This window comes from Hyperoodon ampullatus (assembly GCF_949752795.1).
Source record: "Hyperoodon ampullatus genome assembly, chromosome: 13".
NCBI classification, from domain to species: Eukaryota; Metazoa; Chordata; class Mammalia; order Artiodactyla; family Ziphiidae; genus Hyperoodon; species Hyperoodon ampullatus.
Window position 1 is genome coordinate 65,653,160 of NC_136926.1, and position 23,921 is coordinate 65,677,080.

The 23,921-nt window shown below is 37.6% G+C and overlaps 1 protein-coding gene across 1 annotated transcript in view; it reads right to left on the reverse strand.

Moving 5' to 3' along the window:
- Positions 1-23,921, reverse strand: part of DYM (dymeclin) — a 388,749-nt gene that overhangs the window by 229,163 nt on the left and 135,665 nt on the right. Inside the window, exons 9-11 of the mRNA XM_079717304.1 lie at positions 6,350-6,536; positions 2,709-2,883; positions 653-778 (exon numbers count right to left, since the gene is read on the reverse strand). Of these exons, the coding sequence (XP_079573430.1) occupies positions 653-778; positions 2,709-2,883; positions 6,350-6,536 (488 nt within the window). The remainder of the gene's footprint in view (positions 1-652; positions 779-2,708; positions 2,884-6,349; positions 6,537-23,921) is intronic.

Sequence of the window (23,921 nt, forward strand, 5' to 3'; positions counted from 1 at the left end):
AAATTATACTACACTATTTTACATTGTTTTACAAAACAATTTTCAATCCTCTTCTTCTTCCCTACTCTTTCACTCATTCTATATAAAAGGAGCAAACCTGTTTGATAATTTCTGCCACAACTAAAAAGTGGAAACGGAGAAGAAAAATGATCTCACTGCAGCAAAAACATTTCTATCAATTACTAAAGAAACTATTTTGACAGAGTTTTTAATAGTAGCTAATAGTCATTCAAAAAAAAACAAAAGCGGGCTTCCCTGGTGGCGCAGTGGTTGCGGGTCCGCCTGCCGATGCAGGGGACGCGGGTTCGTGCCCCGGTCTGGGAAGATCCCACATGCCGCGGAGCGGCTGGGCCCGTGAGCCATGGCCGCTGAGCCTGCGCGTCCGGAGCCTGTGCTCCGCAACGGGAGAGGCCACAGCAGTGAGAAGCCCGCGTACCGCAAAAAACAAAAACAAACAAACAAACAAACAAAAAAAAAACAAAAAAACAAAAGCATCACTTCATAAATCTGAAGAAAGGCACACCATTTCTAAGTCAGGCACTTGCAGAAATATCTACCAGAAGGAAAAGAAGGAAGTAGGGTCCTAAGGGTAGTAAATTTTATGGAGTGACGTGTCTGTTCTGTAACTCTGATTAAAGTGAAGGTAACTTACCACTTCGTGAATGGATCTATTGAAGCCATCATCTTCTGTAAGGATCAACAATACTATAAGGGCCATATAGACATGGTGTGAATTTCTTTCTTCCACATGATACAGAATCTCGAGAATTGGTAAAACCTAGTGAATAAAATTTTTAATTTACTATTACAATTACTTTATTATAAAACCAATGTTTTAAACCTCTATACTTTTATCATGTACCCTTTGCTTTAATTTCACAAACCAGCCTGTGACTGAAAGTACTTTCCATTTGTATAACTAAAGTACCAGCAGAGAAAAGCATCCTCTTCTGCAAAGGTCTGCCGCCACGTAAAGGTTGGGTTTACAGAGACCATTTAGGCTCATGGTCAACACCTGACACTCAACAGAGGCGATTTGGCCTCCAGCCTAGCAGGAACTTACACAGTAAGGTATTCTTACAAACACTGCAATATATCAAGCATTACCTTCTTAACAGCAAAGATTGTAGGATAAAAGAATTGTTAACAACAAAATCAGATCAGCGTAGTGAATTTCCTACCAGTAACATATTTTCTAATCACAGACTCAACAAATTATAGAAGAGAAAGGAAAGGGAAGGACATCAGTTAAAACATTATAAAAGTAATCTATGCAAGACATTAAAAACAAAAACAAATTTACAAGCCCCACCTCACCCCATCCCAGCCCCCCAAAAAATCCCCAAACAAAATCTTTTAACTTTTCACTGGTGTTAAGTCATCATATACAGACAACTGTTCCCCTGCATGATCTTTTGTACCAACATCCTTACCATGGAACTTTCTAGAGCCGATGATGTCATGGGCTTTCTGCTTATTCCCATCATTTTTCTTAGGCTTCATCATGCTCAGAATTGTCTCTGCTTATATTCACTCACCCATTAGTAAGCAAGCCTTTTCTTTACAAGCTTTTACTCACATGAGCCGTACACTGTCACACCCAAGTTTGCTATTTAAGCCAATGTTTTCCACATATAGCTGGTGCGCAGATGGCTTCGTTCATCACATTTTTTTGTCCTTACTGTCACTCTGACATAGAATATGCTCTTCAAATAAATTCTAATATTCCACATTTACTCATTATTTTCATGTTTAATGCTGAAACAAAGTGGCCACCAAATCCCTCGTGAATCCTGCTATCACTCTATAAAAACTGGTGCAGAGGGGACATTCCTGTTGCCACCAGCAAGCTGCCAGCTATTTCAGAGATGTTCACAATTTTATTAATGCATGAACAGTCCAACATTATACATAATATATACATAAATAATTATGTATACATAATATACACACATAATTAATAAGTATACATAAATAATTATGTATTTCAAACATGACATCAACACCTTAGTGAGACAGCTTACTTTTCACAGAAACATTTTTGTTTACACATTAATTATAATGGAATCAATAACTGCCCACAGGAGTTTTTGTCTATGGGCAAAAACTTGGAACCAATTTCACTCACATAGTAAAGGGTAATGTACATTTATATGATATCTGGCAATGGTACCTTAAAATAACTATAACACTCCAGGAACTGAGTTCAGACAGCCTTAGTGTCAAAGCCTGTTGAAGGGATAGGACATTTGGGAAACTGAGTTGAAAAATCACCCTTCCTTTTAGCCATACTCATTAGGAATATGCAACAACTGTGACCAGCTACTTGAACTTAGTGAGCAGGCACTTGGTAGTGGAAAGGAACCAAGAGGGTATAAAAATCTTCTTGACAATGGCAGCCAGTGCTTCTTGGAGGACTTCATCCAGGCTGAATTATGGGCACTGGGTGGCTGTTAAGGACCTAAAGACAAGGAAGTTTGCTGTGCTGTGTGCTCTCTTGCTCTGCACTGTGACGCCATCTCTACGTGCACTGTCTCCTACACTGTAAAACTCATACAAAGGCAAAACTGCCTTTGCCTGGTGGCATCTCCCTATCAACCTCTTGACTATCGCGTTTGCAACCAGGCAAATATACATATCCTCTTGGGAAAAGAAATTACTCTTCAAAATATTATAAAATATAAAACCATGTTTAATATGATACTTACAAGATTTTCCATATCTGTGCGAGCCAACATGTATGTTCTAATATTACTGTTCTGATGGAGCAATGTATACAAAAGGAGAGTTGCTTGATCAGATGTCTGCTGTTCACACAGGGCCATATACAAACTGTTAAAGTTAATCTGGAAAGTATGTGGAATTGACGAGGGGAAAGGACTGCTATCTGGAATACGGAAAACACAAAATTTTTAAAATATTACATCTATTTTCTAGACTGTGCCTGATATTAAATAATAAATAATAAAAGTATTGTTAATGTATACAATTCAGTTCCCATTAATTTTGTATAAGTTGTTACATTTCAGGCTCAAAATTTCAAGTTGTATTCTAAATTTTACCGAAAAAACAACTACACTAAAACATGACTACAGTTGATAACACAGTACTGTATATTTGAAATTTGCTACGAGAGTAGAACTGAAATGTTCTCACCAAAAACAAAAGAAACAAAAACAAACAAAAAAACAACCACACACACACACACAAAACACAAAAACCCAACCCAACCTAAACTTGGACAATTTATTTCTCTGTACTATCTAAACCACAGCTTTCCAATGATTATAAATATATGAACAAATAGCATGTAACAGAGTGACTTTTTTTAAAAAAGCCAAGTATAAAAAAAAAACTAAACTAAGTCACGCAGTTTGACTCCACTACTATTTTTGCATTAACATAGCTGAATTAAATTGTCAATAAAAATATGAGCTTAAATAAATACAGCTATGGGGGTAGGCAAAAAAAAAAAAACCTTTAATACATACAATTTAACCACAACATTGAAATGCTTTGTTACCAAAACTAAATGGCCATCAGTCCTAAATAAAAATATCTAGAGACAAACAGAAAATTCTCTTGTAAGATTTGAGTTAAAAAGAAAAAAAAAAAAACTGCCTTGAAGCTAAGTTAATTTTTTTCAAGTGAATTATCACGGCTGAAGTATCCATCAATGTCATCAATCCATTTATGAAGAAAATAGCTAGGATAACATATAATTTAGATAATTTTAAAATGATATCAAAATCAGTATGTTCAACATTAGCTTCTATAATAGAACATACCAAACCTAAGACAACTCTTGGAAAACATAAAACATTTTTGTTTAAAGGAAAACTTAAAATTAATTGACTACAACTACTAAGAAACTTTTTTTTTAAAGTAGAGTTACTGGAATGATGAAAAGCATAAATTACAATCCACATAGGGAAAATTCTTGATATTCCGAAACTGACATAGCCCCTTTCCTACAGTTTACTGGATTTGTTTAAAAACTGAAGCAAGCAAGGTTAGGAAGTTAAAAAGGAGGTAAAGCTAGGTCAACTGACTTAGAGAAAATTATAGTCTCATCAGATAAAACACTGGAACATAACAGCACAAAGAGCTGATATTTTAATGTGTTTTGACAAGTATGCATAAAGAATTGTTTTTTTAAAGACCCAGAACCACTAGCAAAAAAAACAAAACAAAACAAAATTTTAAAAAACCACTGCTTTAACATTTCCAGAAGCTGTGCTCTTATGGAAAAGAAACGTGTGCCAACAAAATCTTTATGATAGCACAGTCCTATGTCTCTCAGATTTTCCTTTTTAACCTTTACATTTGTGAAAAAATGCATCTAAAAAATGTCTTCAACTTTACTACAAAGTGCCCTCACTTTTCCTTCCACATTCAGAACATAGGTTATTTTTTCAATCCTAGCACTGTATTTTTGACACTTACAAAAATAATTGTTTTGTAAGACTGACCTATATTTTTGCAAAGGATGGCAAAAGGAAGTGTTGGATATATTGTGAGTATGCAAATATTACAGGATTTACAGAAGACTTGGTGGAGGAAGATGCTGGACACACTACACCTCTTTACAATGGAAGCAGAATAACACAGGTTCATCAACCTGTATTATACCTGACTACAAATGGAATACATATGTTGTGTGGCTATACGTTACTAGCTAGTAAGTGCTATGAACCAGCCATTATACTGACAGCTTTATGTGTATTATCCTTTATTTAACCCATATGACAACCATGGCATTACACTGACCAGTTTTACAAAGGATGAAATAGAGGCTTAGAGAGATTAAGCAACTTTTCAAAGATCATCCCTGAGTAAACACAGATCAGCTCCTGTTGTTTTCACCACATTATACTGTTTCTTACAACAGCAGCAATAATTTAGTGAGTCTGTCCTATGATAAACGCTCACTTAATTCTTCTAAGAACCTTATGAGGTAGAGATTATAATCCCTGCTTCACAAATAAGGAAACTAGTATATAAAGAATATAATCTGGGATATGAACCCAGGTCAGTCTAACCCTAAAGCCAATGTTCTGAATCACACTGTTCTGTACCACAGTCTCCCAAAAGATGACTCTCCCAAGAAGGTTCAACCCTAAACAGTATCATTTGGCCAGAGCAGCAAAAGCAATAATAGCAGATACCATATACTGAACACCTGCTATGTTGCAAAATCTGAGCTAATCATTTCAAAACCTTACCTTGTTTGGTACTTATACAAATCCTATTAGGTGATACTATCTTCATTTTACAGAAAAGGCCATTGAGGCTTATTGAGATTAAGCAAACTGTGAAAGCCCTCACAGCTTTGAAGTGACAGGAGTGTGACATGAACTCAGGTCAGCTTGACTCCAAAACTTCCTTTTTTAACCCTAAAGTCACACTGTCACTAAGAAGAGTACCGCAATGAGAACAGAAAATACTATTAGATACATGAGTTTTCATTTCTTATCTATCTAATTGTTAGAGAATCATATCCCCCTGCAAATAATAATGCCAGAATTGGCAAAGGTTCAACAAACACTGTCTATAAGAAACGTATCCTAGAACAGCTCTGGAAAGGAACAAAGCAAAGAGCACCAGAAGTGTTAAAAATCTTCCTAGCCAATAACTGCACTTCTTACCCATCTTAATTATATTAGCGTTGGATGTATTTTGAAAATCTAGCTACCATGTTAATCTTGCTTCTCGAGTCTAACCTTCTGATAAGTGATTACTGCCTCAACATGGAACTATCTGCGCGTGCTCTACTTCAGGGTTTTGGCAAATTACAGCCCACAGGCACACCACCACCTGTTTTGGAAATAAAGTTTTACTGGAACCCAGTCATGCTCATTTGCTTATGTATTACCTATGCTGCTTTTGTGCTACAATGGTAGTTAAGAGGTGGTGACAGAGACCACAAAAGCCATCTGCCCCTTTGCAGAAAAAGTCTGCTGAGTTCTGTTCCTATTTTTAGTCATATAAAACCCTAAATGGAATATAGATTTTAAATTAAAAATTTCAAATAATGTACCATTCGGAGTTTTCCAGGTTAATTCCTATCCCTAATATGTAGGAGAGGTGGACCTAAATTAAGCACATGCTGGCTTGGTTATCTCTGAAAGAAGTGTAAATATAAATGGATATAAAGAACCACAGCCCTCATCTAAGATTTACTTGACCTTCCTGAGAATATACACAGAAAATTTAGTTTTTCTCATCTTAAACCAACCTGAAAATATACAACTTCACAGTCATCTCCACAAGTGAAAGTACACAATATGGGGTAAACAATACCCTCTTTCCTCATTAGAAAGACTATTCAGAGGAAAAAAAATACCACAAACCTTGTGTATTCTTAAAGGACATGATGGCCTGTCTGTAGGGGTTTGGTGCATCTGCAGCATCTGTCAGGTTGGCCAGCACCAGCAGAAGCAGGAGACTCTGGTTGGCCAGAGGGGAAGAAACTTCTGGAGCAGCAGCCGCTTTGCTGCCCACACCGCCCAGTGTGAAAACAGTCCAGAGTCCAGCTTGAGAAGAAAACACACAATTAAAATGTGCTGGGACTAGGGGCAGGACAGGAATAAAGACGCAGACGAAGAAAATGGACTTGAGGACACAGGGAGGGGGAAGGGTAAGCTGGGACGAAGTGAGAGAGTGGCATGGACATATATACACTACCAAATGTAAAATAGATAGCTAGTGGGAAGCAGCCGCATAGCACAGGGAGATCAGCTCAGTGTTTTGTGACCACCTAGAGGGGTGGGATAGGGAGGGTGGGAGGGAGATGCGAGAGGGAGGAGATATGGGGATATATGTATATGTATAGCTGATTCACTTTGTTATAAAGCAGAAACTAACATACCATTGTAAAGCAATTATACTCCAATAAAGATATTAAAATAAATAAATAAAAAAAAATAAAAATACAACTCAGCTCTGGGGGAAAACTACAAAAAAGAAATGTGCTGGGACTTGTAAGATGAATCTATTTCTGTACAATATTCTATACCTTCTCACATTTTAAAGTTTGAAATAACACTCCCTTTTTTGATTATGAAAGTAAAACAAGTCCATAGTTTGGAAATTCTCATATTGTCCAAGGACATAAGATTTTTAAAGACTGTCATTCCCTATTCCCATAATTCCACTTCCATTTCCCATAGATAACCAAGATAATATTAAGTTTCTTATGTATCTTTCTAAATTTTTCTTTACATATCAAAACATACACATAATTACAAAAAAAATTTCACATACAACTTTATACCAATATATTTGAAAACCTAAGCAAAATATTAAAATATCTAGGAGAAAACAAAATTGGCCAAAGAAGATGAAAGCCTGAATGGACAAATAACCTTATAAGAGTGTAAACCAGAGTCAAAGAGCCAATCCTTAAAAACCATCCAAGTCCAGATTTTTTTTTTTTTTTTTACAAATAAGTCTACCAAACCCTAAAAGTACAGATAATTCTCATACTATATATGCAGTGCCAAAGTACAGAACAAGAATCATAGCTACATACTCATTTGACAAGGCCAGAAAAATCTCCTTGATACAGAAACTGGATTAAAAAATGCATTTAATCACATTAAAAAACAACTTAGGAATAAACCTAGCCAAGGAGGTGAAAGACTTATATGTAAGGAGATTCATCAGAAAACTAAAAATAGAATTACCATATGATCCAGAAATCCCACTCCTGGGCATATGCCCAGAGAAAACCATAATTCGAAAGGATACATGCACCGCAAAGTTCACAGCGGCAGTATTTACAATAGCCAAGACACGGAAACAACCTAAATGTCCAAGCACGGATGAATGGATAAAGAAGATGTGGTACATATATCCAATGGAATACTACTCAGCCATAAAAAGAACAATATAATGCCATTTGCAGCAACATGGATGCAACTAGAGATTATCCTAAGTGAAGCAAGTCAGAAAGAGAAAAACTATCACTTATATGTGGAATCTAAAATACGACACAAATGAACCTATCTATGAAACAGGACATAGAGAAGAGACTGGTGGTTGCCAAGGGGGAGGTGGGGGGAGGAATGGAGTGGGAGGTTGGGGCTAGTAGATGTAAGCTGTTATATATAAAATGGACAGACAACAAGGTCCTACTGTGTAGCACAGAGAACTATATTCAATGTCCCATGATAAACCATAATGGAAAAGAATATTTAAAAAAAAGAATGAATATATATGTATAACTGAATCACTTTGCTGTACAGCAGTAATTAACACATTATATATAAATCAACTGTACTTCAGTTAAAAACAAACCAAAAAAATAAGTGATCACTACACAACACAAATTTATTCAAAACAATGTTCATGATACAGTTGGGAAACTTGAGGCATTTAATAAGAAAATCAAAATTATGTAAGAAAGTACAACCAGTAGCCAAGTATTACTTGCTTTGGGACTGATTTGTTGTTTATCTTAACATTTTAAAAAATTTCCAGTCACTTCCTTCCACTCAGAGTATGCTCCATGACTGCCTACCCCTATATCCACCACTGTGTGTTCGAGGATTGCAAGCAAAGAAAAACACAATTAGAAAGTTCAATCTGCAAAAAAAAAAAAAAATCACGAAATGCTCTCCAAGGTAAAATATAAGTGTTTTATTTTTGGGGGGATTCTCTTCACATCTGTGCATCTTCATTACTAGGAGAAATAAGAGTTGACTAGCACTGGACAAATTTCACAAACAAAATTCTGACTTGCTTTTAACAGAACTTGAAGTCTCCTTCCCCCCACCACCCCCCTTCAAGTTTTTTCAAGAGGGCTGCAAAGCTGCTTATAATCTCAACAAATGAACATTTTATTGAGAAGCTATCCCACCCCACCCCCACCGGACAGACAGCCTTCCTTCCTTTCTCTGATAAATATTACTGCTATGTGGCCTTTCCTTACAGGGAGAAATGAGGCAGCCTGCCACTGCCTACATTGTAGTTTAAACTGGCCATAATACTGGACCAGAATTCTTCCAAAAGTTTGTTTCTTTTTGCTGATCCAAGCCTCTGATCTATGACCCAAGAATCTTAGTAGAATTGTATTTTCCTGTTGGCAAAAAAAAGCTTCTCTCCACCAAAAAAATAAGGGAAAGTTACAGTATATTTCCTTCTGTTCTAAAAACCAAATTAAGGATGGTCTCCAAAGTTTTTTAATTGTATCCCTCAGGTCCTCCGAATAAATGCTTAAAATAATATTCATCTAACTAAAACTAAAAAAGTACTGAAATTAACTAAAAGAAAAAATCCAGTGTTGATGATTCCACCTTTTAAAAGTAGTGACTCAAGATTATTTATCCTTAACAATAAAAATGTGAGAAAAATATAAAGTATGACAAACTGAAACATCAATAAAATAATAACCAAAGAAAAAAGAACTCTCATTTTAAGAAATTTTGAACTCAAAAGTAAACTATTAAGACAATGAAATTAAGGTAAATTACTGTTTTTTTTAATATTACTAAACATGCCACTTGCCACTATAACTGATTTCTTATATCTAAAAAATACATAACAGGACACTAATTATTCAAGCAAAACTATACAAAAAAATACATGATAACATACTATACTGTCATCCATAGTTATAAAAATCTGCTAAAAGGGTCATATTCATATATTTTGAGACTGTAATACTGCAACAAAACAGAGACCATGAAGAAATTAAGGAGAAAGCAGGTCAGCTATTATAAATACTTATGAAAAATTCTTCTAGAGACATTTCAATCAACACAGATAAAACGGTAATCAGTCAATAAATAGGTAGTGAGTGCCTAATTAGGGTTAGGTTCTGTGCCAGGTATAAAAAATACAAAGAAGAAAAAAGTTATACTTTGTCTTTGAGGAGGTTAGAGAAAGGGGAAGCAAATATTCATACCAATTTTCATTGCCATAATGATCCAACAAATATACCTAACTCTTCAAACATCTATACTTTTCCTATATAAGTACAGTGAAATAAGGGAAGACAGTTTCACCAATAAAGTTACTGAACATGCATCCCAGGGCAAACATTGGGGCAGAGTGAGTATCTGATCCCAATACCACGCTCTCTTTCATTAATAAAACGCCCTGAGATTTAGCTGGGCAGAACTACATTTCCCAATCTTCCTTACAGGAAACTATGGCCATATGACTAAATTCCAGCCAATGGGATGTGACTGGGAGCAGCCCATGCGAGTTTTAGATTATATCCTTAAAAGGAAATTATTTTCTCTTAAAATCCTCACCCTTCCCATGGGCTAGAAGCCAGGTAGAGTGGTGGGCCGACAGATTTGACTTTGTGCATGAGGATACCACCAAGGGAATGGCAAAACAAGACAGAAGAAACTCTGGTCCCTGGATGACCTCAGGAAGCAAACCTGCTTCACCCCTGGACTAGCTTAGACTTCTACGTGAGAGAAATATTAATCTTCTATCTTTTTTAAGCCACTGGTATCTGATCTCTATTAAAAGCCAAACCAATATACTAACACAATTATGTGTTATAAAGTTCCAAAATATAATTGCTTGGTTAGAGACCTTTTTTTTCCCAAACAATAGTTTAAAAAAAATTTTTGCATATCAAAAATTTATTTAAGTTTTTAAGATAATTATAGATTCATATGCTCTTGTAAAAAATGCGCACCTTTTTATTCAATTTCCTCTAAGGGTAACATCTTACAAACCTATAGTACAGTATCACAATCAGGATTTAACACTGACACCATCAAAATACAGAACAATTCCATCACCAGTTAGGAACATGTGTATGGGGAAAAAATATCTGATGATCACTAAACTTCTTTGAAGTTAGTTTCTTTTAAGAGTCACATACCAGCCACAGAGGAAATGTACCACCGTGGATTAGACAAAGTGCAAGAAACTGGATTAGACACTAAGGAACCCAAAGACAATGAGGCCCTATCCATGAAGTTTATAGTCTAAAGGAGAAATGGATATGGAAAAGACAAGCAAATAAATAAACGGTAATGAGTTTGCAGGGAGAAAAAGAATGTTACCTAAATGTCAGGATGACCCTGGAAGAAAAAAACAGTTGAGAAATAACTCAGAAATCAATGTGTAGAACTGACCATTGGTTTAGACTTTTTCCAAGTTTACAATTAACCAGACAAGCCATTCTACTTCCCCCCAGTTTTAAAAAATTTTCTTTCATCTCTTTTTCCTACTTTCTTTCTTGCTTAGAGCATCCTTCCAGTTCCAAATCAGACTCGTCTATTCTAATGAAGCAAAAAATGACTGCTTTTACAGCACTTAGATTATATAGCTCTCTCCAGCACTGTACTTACCACAGCCTGAAATTGATTATACTTATGTATGTAACTTAGGCACAAATCTTCCTGTGGACTCCTTGATAGAAAATAGCTACATCTTTTTCATGTTACATATTCCTTAGAGGGCTCCAACTTATAAACTTAATTTGCTCCTTTACTTCAACTTTACTTTACTTTCTTTCTTACTTCAGTTACTTACCAAAGGTTATTTTTACAGTGTATAAGACAGAGTTTATATTTGATATTTTAAAAGTATATAAATAATATAGATTTTATATTTGCTATTTAAAGGAAAAGCATGCTGTTTTTAAAGTTCTAAATATAAGTGTCAAAAGTTGGCTTTAGGGCTTCCCTGGTGGCGCAGTGGTTGAGAGTCTGTCTGCTGATGCAGGGGACACGGGTTCGTGCCCCGGTCCGGGAATATACCACATGCCACAGAGCGGCTGGGCCCGTGAGCCATGGCCGCTGAGCCTGCGCGTCTGGAGCCTGTGCTCCACAACAGGAGAGGCCACAACAGTGAGAGGCCCGTGTACCGCAAAAAATAAAATAAAATAAAATAAAAAAAGTTGGCTTTTGTCCTATATTTTAAATTATAATACTTTAATGCTGATGAGAATACTAGGAGACAGGTATTTTCAGACACCAGTGGTAGGACTGTAAATGGGTACGCACCATCTTTGGGAAAGACAGTCAAGAAATGTGCATCACAAACATTAACAATACACAGATTATTTGGCCTAAGAAGTCCAATTCCACAATTTATTCTAAAGAATGAATACAAAGATCAAATTAAAGAGCTATCCATCTTAAAACTCAAGAGAAACATATACACTTAAATACTGAATAAGAAGAAACTGGCTGAATTAGTTGTGACATAACTCATCAACACAAGAGAAAACCAAGGCCATGGTTAGAAATCCAGGCATATCACCCAGAATGTCAACAAGGTTAACATTTTCCCAGTAGAATGTCAGCTAGTTTTTAATATCTAAACTTCCTAGAATATATCACTCAGTTTAATCCTTTTCAACTAGTGTTCATAAAATAATCTTTTATACTTGTATCTCCAAAACTCAAAACATTTTAAAGAAAATAACGTACTGGGTGAGAGGGGTAATCAAATTTCATTACAAAGATAACTGGTGTGACAGAACTGCTGACATTTTGAAACTGAACTGAGTGTTAAAAAAAAAGAAAGGGGGAGATGAATGTCTCAGATGTTGTTGATAACTAATGGGCATCTTAGTGTCATGCCCTGTGTGAGCCATTCTCCACCACTGGGCACACATACTAAATGAGTTTCCTAAGACCTTTCACACTGAGCCTTTGATTTTGCTAAGTGTTATACAATAAGAGGTAAAAGTTGAAAAGGTTGTAAAGAAGAGAGGAAAAAAATGACTAAATGGAAGAGAAGAGATTACTATTTAAATCAGCACTTTCATCAGGAAGCCATATTTTAAGCATTTTATATAAAAACACACTAGTTTGTTAAACACTGGCATTTAGTGTGCTTTAAAAAACTGGTTGAGTAATTTGAGTTATTATATACACTATAATTTTTTTTTTTTTTTTTTTTTTTTTTTTTTTGTGGTACGCGGGCCTCTCACTGTTGTGGCCTCTCCCGTTGCGGAGCACAGGCTCCGGATGCGCAGGCTCAGCAGCCATGGCTCACGGGCCCAGCCGCTCCGCGGCATATGGGATCCTCCCAGACCGGGGCACGAACCCGTATCCCCTGCATCGGCAGGCGGACTCTCAACCACTGCGCCACCAGGGAGGCCCTATACACTATAATTTTTAAAATTTAAAATAATGGTATTTAAATAGGTTCCAGATCAGTATTTTTGGCATAATGTCTGATTTTTGTGATTACTGATATTAAGTGGTAGATACCTGCATTCTATAACTAGTTTGGAGGGTCAGTTGTTAGGGTCTGACTACAAAGGAACACAAGGAGACTTTTAAAGATGATGGAAATGTTCAAAATCTTATGGTTATGGTGGTTATTACATGACTATACATATTTGTTAAAACTAACAGAAGGTAAATTTTACTGTGTTTAAATTATATCTCAGTAAACATGACTCCATCCTTTCCCTCTCCAAAAACACGTTGGGCATGGATGTGGAGCAAGTTGAACTCTCATATACTCTATAGTGAGAGAGTAAATTGGTGAAAATAATTTGGAAAACTGTTTAACTGTAACCACTACACTTGAATGATGCACAGCTAGGACCCAGCAATTTGCTTAATTATTATACCTAACAAAATGCTTACATTATGTGCAAAGACATGTACAAAAATATACACAGCAGCATTATTTTAACAGGCCAAAGTTAGAAATAATCAAATGTGTAATAATCATATGCATTACAGTATGAAGGATAAATAAAATATGGGATAGTCCTAAGATAAAATAATATATAATAATCAAAATGAACAAAATATGCTTCATGCAAAAACATGAATGAACTTTACAAACCAAAGAAGATGCCAAAGAATACACAGCATGTGATCCCATCTATATAAAGTTCAAGGGCGTCCCTGGTGGCGCAGTGGTTGAGAGTCCGCCTGCCAATGCAGGGGACACGGGTTCGTGCCCCGGTCCGGGAAGATCTCACATGCCGCAGAGCGGCTGGGCCCGTGAGCCGTGGCCGCTGAGCCTGCGCGTCCGGAGCCTGTGCTCCACAACGGGAGAGGCCACAACAGTGAGAGGTCCGCGTACCGCAAAAAAAAAAAAAAAAAAAAAGGATAAAGTTCAAAACTAATCTGCAGTGCTAGAAGTCACAACAGTGGTTTCCCGTGCAGTTGGGAGAGGACAGCGATTAGGAGAGTACACGAGCGGGGTTTCTGGGATGCTGGGATTACTTGACCTGACTGGTAATGACATGTATGTTCATTCACTTTATGACAATGAATTGAGCTATACACTAATTGTACACTTTTCTATATGTTAAACTTACATTAAAATGTTTACCACTAAGAAAACCCAGTATGCATTCCTTTTTGTAAGATGTTAAGTATATCCCAGAATGCTCACAGTGGTTACCTTTGATTACTGGAACTAAAGGTGATTTGTTTTTCTCATTAGAATGCTTTGATTTCTAAAATGATAATGTAGTAAAAGAAACCATAAAATTTGAAAAAAATTTATATGATATCTTTAGAACAATATTTCTTAAAAGAAATATATTAAAATGTCAGTTTATTGAGGAAAACATACCCTATTTGATATTATATCTTTATTAAAGGGCACAGTCCTCAAGTACCTCTCTATGTAATCAGCCTATATGTTAAGAAAACATTCTTCAGCAATTTTTTTTTCATTTGAAAATGAATATAAAACAGCAACATACACAATCTTGAACTACAGCCAATCATACTACAGTGCTAGGAAAGGGGGAAGGGTGGTGGGAAGGTCACTAATATTTTCACTTTTTTACATGTGTTTGCATTTAAAGCACTCTTAAAATATCTGGTGACTGCTAGTTCCTAAAACAGTTCTGAGTCAAATTCAATTTTCCTAACACAAAACAACATGATATTAAAACCCCCAGCCTGTCTCCCAAAAGGAATGCTTTGACCATCTCAAAAAAGAGAAAAAAACACACCACAAAAGAACAGAGGAAAATGTTTTAAAAACTCATAGCACACTAAAACATTGTATCCACCTTTGTAGTCTGAAATCTTTCAGAACCTCTGATTTATAATCCAGCATAATATAAACCATATGAAACTTTAAAAGTCTTACTCCTTTAAGAACAGAACTATTAAAGAAAAATTGAAAAAAAAATCCACTGAAATACTTCAGTGTTTATGAAGATAACACCTGTTTTCAAAAAGGAGAGACAATGAAAGGTAACAGAATTCATTGGTCTAAGTAAAACTCTAGAATCACATATCCTTAAAATAAACATTTATGAGAACCTAAGATGAGCCAGGTACTATAGTAAAGTGTAGAGTATGAAGGGAAACAAAATGAATAAAAAACCTAGTGTCCTCTGAGATAAATCCCATCTCATACCCCCATGCAAAAACATTAAATAAATTAAATCTGATGCAAGAAATAAGAAAGGGGCACTGTGCCTGTACGCTCAGAGGACAGACAGCCCTTCCCTTGAACAGGTCCATATCTGGTTCCCCAGTAACCTCATTCCATCTGTCCTGAGGTTGGCCCCTAAAGCAGTGTTTCCCAAAATGGTGCACAGACCACTGATGAAGTGAGAGATGGTTAAGTGTGGCACTTCTTAAAAATCTTCAAGAGTTATGTATATTAGAAATATATAAACTAGGATATCAATCTCAATTTTCAAGGGCTTCACCATGTAATATAAGGATAGAGTAAACAATATGCTTAAATTTTTGAAAAAGTGAGGTAAGTAAACTGGAATTCAAGCTGTACTCATATAAGACAAAATCATGGTGGTTGCATGAATGTGGGTGAAGTTGGGGAAATATTCCTGTAGGAAAACAGAGAAGTCCTCACATCACAGCTCTAAGCATCTGGCAGTGTATACTTACACAGAAGTCCCACTCTTCAAACCAAAAAAGCCCTGTTCCCACAACATTTTCCCATGATACATGACCTCTAGCCCCTCAATACCCTGGCCACCTTTCCATCTGCTGGCAATGAGGCATCCCCAACAAAACATAAAATAGAGGTATGTGTGTTAATGATGGAAGAGAAACATAAGTACCTTTCAACAAGCTTTAACCAAATACAACCATTCACCCCTCCTTCAGCTGAGGAAATCCAAGAGTGTAGTATGTCACCCTTGTGAAAATTAAAGGGCCTTATTAGGGCTAGAGCTTTCACTGTTACTACAAACTTCTCTCTCTTATACACAGCTGTACTACTTCATACATGTGGCTTGCATGACTGTCTTCCCTGCTAGACTGTGGGTTGCTTGAGATGGGTGTCTCCCTTCTTCACTGTGGTTTGATTCCTTTGCACCCTGACAATGTAATTTTTTATATTACATTAAATAGGAAATGAGTAATTTTTAATTTTGCATTTTTGCAAACTGAATTTTTTACATTTTATGTAAAAATATTCATACAAAATTCTTACTTTCTCCAAATAAAAATCAGGATTGAAGTCTGAATTATGCAAGAGATTTTGTCAAAAACTACCTATACTAATAAGTTTATTAACTTTAACAGTATCAATAACCAAAAAGAATCCATTTGGAATCTACAAATAGATTTCTAACAGTAAAATCTTAGAATGAGTGCCTACATTAGCATTCAACTTCCACTTGTGAAGGAGTAAATACAAATCAAACGACTATAACAAAATATGCAGAAGAGATTTATTCCCACCTCAGTAACAGTCATTTTTTCCATATAGGTTTCCAGCTGTTACTCTCCTGGGCATTAAAAACTGAGAATCTGTGAGTAACTATTACTCTTTGGTTGAAAGTGACATTCAAGGAAAGATGGGAAGAATTTCTTCCAAAACTCAGACCACTTTGAAATGAATTTTTAAATGCCTTAAAGGCAGCAACAGCAACATCATCTACCATCAAAGGATAAGAAGAGTAAGATATAAGCTTAGGAGGGACTAGGAAAGTAGAATCCATGAAAAGAGAGCACATTCATAAATATTTGAAAAAGAGGATTCCAAATTAATGAATCCAGAGAGTTCCCAAGATACAAATGATCCCCAAATGAAAGTTACAGGTAGTAGATGCAAACAAGAGTGAACACTAGATCAAATGGTCTGAAAGGACTCATGAGATTGAAGAAATATCCACAGAGCATTCAATACAATCCAACTAGCAGTTAATAAACACACACTAACACTAATGGTCTCCAAAGTGGGTGAGCAAAGAAAATATCAGAACTTTGTGTTTCATCTAAGAAATATGAAGACCCTAAGCCTTAGCGGTACACATTACTCAGACTGGCACTGGTGCTCACACTCAGCCCACCTGTCAGAAGTCACATGCCATGCCAGTAATCCAGGTACCCTGAGTGGGGTCCTGCCTGCAACAGGGGGGAAAGAGGCATGCGCTCCTTCCTTCTCTTCCAGCATAAGGAGACATACTGTGGTTTAGCATGCTTGATTATATTACCTAGGTTTAACTAAACTGACTCTCGTAAAAATCTATTTTAAAAATAATGGAACCAGGGATTCCCTGGTGGCGCAGTGGTTAAGAATCCGCCTGCCAATGCAGGGGACACGGGTTCAAGCCCTGGTTCGGGAAGATCCCACATGCCACAGAGCAACTAAGCCCGTGTGCCAAAACTACTGAGCCTGCCCTCTAGAGCCCGCGAGCCACAACTACTGAGCTCACATGCTGCAACTACTGAAACCCGCGCGCCAAGAGCCCATGTTCCGCAACAAAAGAAGCCACCGCAATGAGAAGCCCACACACCACAACGAAGAGCAGCTCCCTCTCACCGCAACTAGAGAAAGCCTGCACACAGCAACGAAGACCCAATGCAGCCAAAAATAAATAAATTTAAAAAAAAAACCAAATACCGTATGCTAACACATATATATGGAATCTAAAAAAAAAAATTTGTCATGAAGATCCTAGGGGCAGGATGGGAATAAAGACGTAGACTTACTGGAGAATGGACCTGAGGACACGGGGAGGGGGAAGGGTAAGCTGGGACGAAGTGAGAGAGTGGCATGGACATATATACACTACCAAATGTAAAACCGATAGCTAGTGGGAAGCAGCCGCATAGCACAGGGAGATCAGCTCGGTGCTTTGTGACCACCTAGAGGGGTGGGATAGAGAGGGTGGGAGGGAGGGAGATGCAAGAGGGAAGAGATATGGGGATATATGTATATGTATAGCTGATTCACTTTGTTATAAAGCAGAAACTAACACACCACTGTAAAGCAATTATACTCCAATAAAGATGTTAAAAAAATAAACAAATAAATTAAAAATTAATTAATTAATTTAAAAAATGGAACCAGGGAATTCCCTGGAAGTCCAGTGGTTAGGACTCGGCGCTTTCACCGCCCAGGGCCTGGGTTCAATCCCTGGTTGGGGAACTAAGATCCCACAAGCCACGGATGTGGCATGGCCAAAAAAAAATGAAAAATTTTAAAAAATTGGAACCATAAAACTGTTTTAAACATTCTGATAAAGAAATCACAGGCCAAAAAAAATATATAGTAAAGATCAAGTACAAGCAAACAACAGTAGAGCCTACCGTTCTACTCCGTGTCGGCTCTTTGTTAAGCCATTTTTGTAAGCTAAAAACAAAGACAATGTTTATCAAATCTCTGAAGAAAATTGCCTCCCCATCCGTTACCAACCCTCTCTGAAATAAAGATTTATAGCCACCATTATTAACAATGAGCATGGCTATAAAATATACTGTTCCTTGGGACATTAAATAATGACACTATGAAGGCACTGTGATTAGCAACTGAGTTTAAAAACTCATCCAGGGCTTCCCTGGTGGTGCAGTGGTTTAGAGTCTGCCTGTCGATGCAGGGGATATGGGTTCGTGCCCTGGTCCGGGAGGATCCCACATGCCACGGAGCGGCTGGGCCCGTGAGCCATGGCCACTGGGCCTGTGCGTCCGGAGCCTGTGCTCCGCAACGGGAGAGGCCACAACAGTGAGAGGCCCGCATACTGCAAAAACAAACAAACAAAAAAAACCTCATCCAGATGATTGTTAATAATAATATTTGTAATATCAAATTTTTTTCTGTATTGGTATAAACTCAAATTTAAATACTTTAAAATTTTTAATTAATTTTATCTTTTGGAAAGTGTCGATTTGCAGATATCTTATAATTTACATAATATATTGGTATAACAATGTATTATATAATTTTTGTCAATCCACTTAAATCGGGGGGTTTCTTTAAAAGGTTACACTGATGGGATGTACAATCAATAACATTTAAAGACTACTATACACAAGGGAGGGCTTCCCTGGTGGTGCAGTGGTTGAGAATCCACCTGCCAACGCAGGGGACATGGGTTTGAGCCCTGGTCCGGGAAGATCCCACATGCTGCGGAGCAACTAAGCCCATGCGCCACAACTACTGAGCCTGCGCTCTAGAGCCCACGATCCACAACTACTGAAGCCCGCACGCCTAGAGCCCGTGCTTCGCAACAAGAGAAGCCACTGCAATGAGAAGCCCGCACACCGCAACGAAGAGTAGTCCCCGCTCACCACAACTAGAGAAAGCCCGCGTGCAGCAGTGAAGACCCAACACAGCTTATCAATAAATAAAATAAATAAATTTATTAAATAAATAAATAAGTAAAGACTACTATACACAAGGGACTGTTGTGGGGAGAGGCAGTGAAAGAAAGAGGGGAAGAAAAAGAGCAGTTTCTGCCATTAAACGGTGATCTATACAAATTATCAAATTTATAACTCACCAAGCATTATCATTCACCTAATTTTACACATAAAGAAATTACACTCAAAGAGGCTAAGTTCCTTATGCACATAATAGAGCTAAGCAGGTCTGCACCCACAGTGCTCTGAGTCTATAGCAGATGCTCTCCCCCACTACCCTCACTGCCCCTCCAGCTCCAAAACAATAAACGGGGTCCCCTGGCCTCCGCTGAGGATTACAAGTTTAAAATTTACCACAAGTCAGATCTTCAAGCACTTGGGATGTAACAGGCCTAAATTCAATCTGTTTGCTATAAGGAATAGCATTCTGTGGTTTACAGTGAGTCTGGTCCCAAATTATCTTGCCAGACAGAAGTCTCTCCCACTCTTCAGCCTCATCCACGGAACCCTACATGTATATATATATTTTGCTTGGATTGTGTTTTTGGCTCTACTGCCTTCTGTCCATCTTGGTACCACATCTGCATTTCTTTATATCCCCCTAAGGAACCATCTCTCCCAGGCGTTTTGCCCTTTTATGGTGAATAAGCATTTACTAAATTGTCTCTTTGGCAGGCACGCACAGGTTCTTCAATGAATAAATTGTTTTCAATACATTCAAGGTGCCCATAATCTTCTTGAGGAGACAGGCAGGAATGTCTTTATAACACAATGTTCTGAGAGTTCCACAGAGTCCTGTGCAAAGAAAGAGGACTAGCTTTGCTTGGGCATTCCAGGAGAGCTTCCCAAAGAAGGCTGCCGGTAACCTGGGGTGTGAAGGTGAGTGACAGATCTGCAGGAGGAGAGGAGGAGGGCATTTCGGTGCATGGGATGGTATCAGACAAAGCGGGGCAGGGGTGAACCTTCGGTGCATCTGGCGCTCCAGCTGGAGACGCTGAGTGAGGTGAGGCTGGAAAGAGAGGGCAGATTGTGAGGGGCCTACGTGACGCGGCTTCCGAAGGTCACTCCAACTGCCCATTCTGAAGGACCCCAAACAGACCAAGAATTCAAGTCCTTTCTGGTGATCTTACAAATGAATGACATACAATTCATACATACATACATACAACCTTCACTTTCAGTTTTACCTCGGATTAATACTAACCTATTAACTCACTAAATCAGTTATGGGATATTGTATTTTCATAAATCTAGAAAAAACTAGAGTTTACAGGAGATCCTAATAACTAAGTCTCCTATCAAAAAGTCTGGCTGCTGTGCAATGCTTGTTTGTGCTGCAAAGCTCCCTGTGCACAAACACACACGCAGACATACATATCACAGGTGCCTGGAATTCCGGCAGCTTGGGAGAAGGAAGTTCTGTTATCCATTTTGTTCTGAATTGGTCATGGTCTCCCACTGATGCATTTCAAGCTTTTTAAGTCATAAATTTCAGTTAAATTAGCTTCCAAATGAGCAGTTAAGATGACTGTAGATTCTCTAGTTAACCCTACACAATACAACGGTGCATAATTATTAAGACCACACTACTAATAAGATACCCTTTCCCCTACCAGGACACAACCAACCAGCGGGATATAAGGGAGGTTCACAGAGCTCTGAATCCTTCAGTAAGACACCTCCTTTTCAGGCCATGAGGCCAAAAGCCTCACCATGACAAACTGTCCAAAGCTATAATCAGAATTACTACCTATCTTCCCCTAAAGGATCATCAGGGCTAATTATAATTATGCCTTATATCCCTGTTTACCTTGATCAGCAAAGAGGACTAAAGCTGCTACATACCCCAGCCCAAGGCCGTATGATTCAGTACAGCCCCTAAACTAACACAGTCTCCCACAGCTCTCCCCATCCCCTCTGGAACTCACATATTTCACTCATTATATTTCATTATAATGTACTACATGGAAATGGGTTGGTAAGAAATCATCTAATTCCAGAACCCAGAGATTATTATAAACAGTAAGTAGGTGAAATATATTTATGAATTATGAAACATGATGCAATGTATTTAAATGCATTTTTATATTACTTGCATATATTATTCTCATGTTGATTTGTTGTGCAATAGTTCAGTTTTTAAGAAATTTTCCTTGATCTATGCATCATTTATTTTATGTTTATTTATTTTCACAAACTTTTCCATTGTGGTAGGATAAAAAGATGACTGTAAGCATAAATTAAAAATGTAAAAATTGCTTATGTAATATTCCGAAAGTTATTAGCTTGGAAAAGTAAGATTATTATGGCTGGTCTAACAGAAACCTGGGTGTCCCCTGAGAACAGTTCTTTCTCTGGAGCCTTTGTAAGTGGTGACTTGTTTTTCTCTCTCCACAACCCATGTACCACAGAGAAGCAGTACAGCTTCCAAACTATTTCTCCTGACATCCCAGTTGCCCTGAAACATCCCATCAGACTATACTACCCATCAATGCTTCTTGCTACAGTCATTTATAGACAGCACTGTCACTCCTGCTCATTTTCTAATCATCTGAGCACCTGCTTCACTGTTTGCCCCTCCACACTACTCCAGGCCTCATTTAAAAAATATCAACATACTCATATTCAAGCCACGCAAAAATATGGTCTCTAAGGCCTTGGTCTGCTTGTTCACTTCCTCTAACCTACCCCAACTACCCATTCCCATGGTCATGCCCTGGCTGCACATTCTCTTTGCTAATAATTGCACTACCACCACAATTTTGAATTCATATATTCCACTCTCTGAATACCACCACCGCCCAGCTTTCCAGACCATTTCCTCTAGTACCCGACTCAAACAATTTTTGACCTGGTTGGCTCTCTCTACCACTTTTTCATTGTCTACCACCACCCCCTCCTAACCCAGCTAGGATTCAGTGGATCAGCATCAGGGACACTCCCTTGCTTCCTCCTTCCCAACTCCCTCACACTCCTGCTTTCCTCCATCATAACTGCCTAGCAAAGCTCCAGCCTTGGTTAAATCCAATTCTCTAACTACCCCATGTTCCAAAGCAGCTATACATAACTGAAGAACAACATACAACCATTCTGATTGCTTTTAAGTTCATCCCCATAAACTTCAAGTGGGCCCTCAGCTCTGTCTGGCAATCCTATTATGCGTCTCTAGTGTCCCAGGGGAATTAACTCTCCTACAGCTCTCTCTTGGTAAATTTCCAACACCAATCCCCAATCTTCATGCTCAGCTGACTCTATTTCAATAGAGTCTAATCAGATAATTACCCTGTCTTTCCACTTTAAAATCCACAAACCCACCTGCATCAACATGTACATACACTGCCTTCACTCCTGTTATAAAGGAGTGAAATATCCCTTCTCCAATCTTTATGAATAAGAATTTCTCCATCTGTAATAGAATGTAAGTTCTATGAATGCAGGCATTTAGTAATACTTACAGAATTGGAATGAATCATTCCTACCACAGTATGTAAACATGCTGAGCCATTTCCCAGCCAAAAATAAAAAAATAAAACCTCCCTAGAATCCATGTCCCCTCCCAGTGGCTACCCTATTTTTCTGCCTGTTCTCTGACTCTCATTCTCCCCTCAACCCACCCTAATTAGCTTCCTAAACACCATTCCACCTAAATGATTCTTGACAAAGTAACTAACAACTTCCATCTTACCAGATTCCAACAGTCATTTCTAAGGCCTCTCCTTAATCAACCTCTCACTTAAATCTGCATACAGTTGTACATTTAAGATTTTGTACTTTACTGCACCTATGTTATAATTCAAACATTAGAAAATGTCAGTGAAACAATTTCATGGATCAGATACAACTGGAAAGAGAATTAGTGAACTGGAAGATAAATCTGAAGATTTATCTGAAGATCTGCAGATCACAAAAGCTACCAGAAAGTAGAAATTTAATGATCCCAATCACTACCCCCAAGGTCACAAAACTGGCAGGCTTAAATCCAGGTTTCAGGCTTTTTGCAATATATCACACCACAGAGAAGAAAGAAAGAAAAATCCAGTTAGCTAAGAAACCCCATTAGGCTCAAATGATACATATGCTATTTCCCCAACAGGTATGCATGAACTTTTGGAGACAATCCATGATGTGCCAGGAATAAGCAAGGTCAGAAAACAAACATGATACTTTTTCCTGGATCGCTAATCTTACACTAAGATTTCTAGAAAGTTAATTAAGTCACTGGACTGGCAGGTAATGCCATCTTAATAGTAATAAAACAAACGTGGATATGATTACTGAAGTAGAACTTAAAATGTGCATTAATTTACAAGATAAAATATGAAACCTGAGCATTGCTAAGAGGCTTCTGACAAACTCCTACATCTTTAAGGTTATGACTCATTTGCCTCAGCT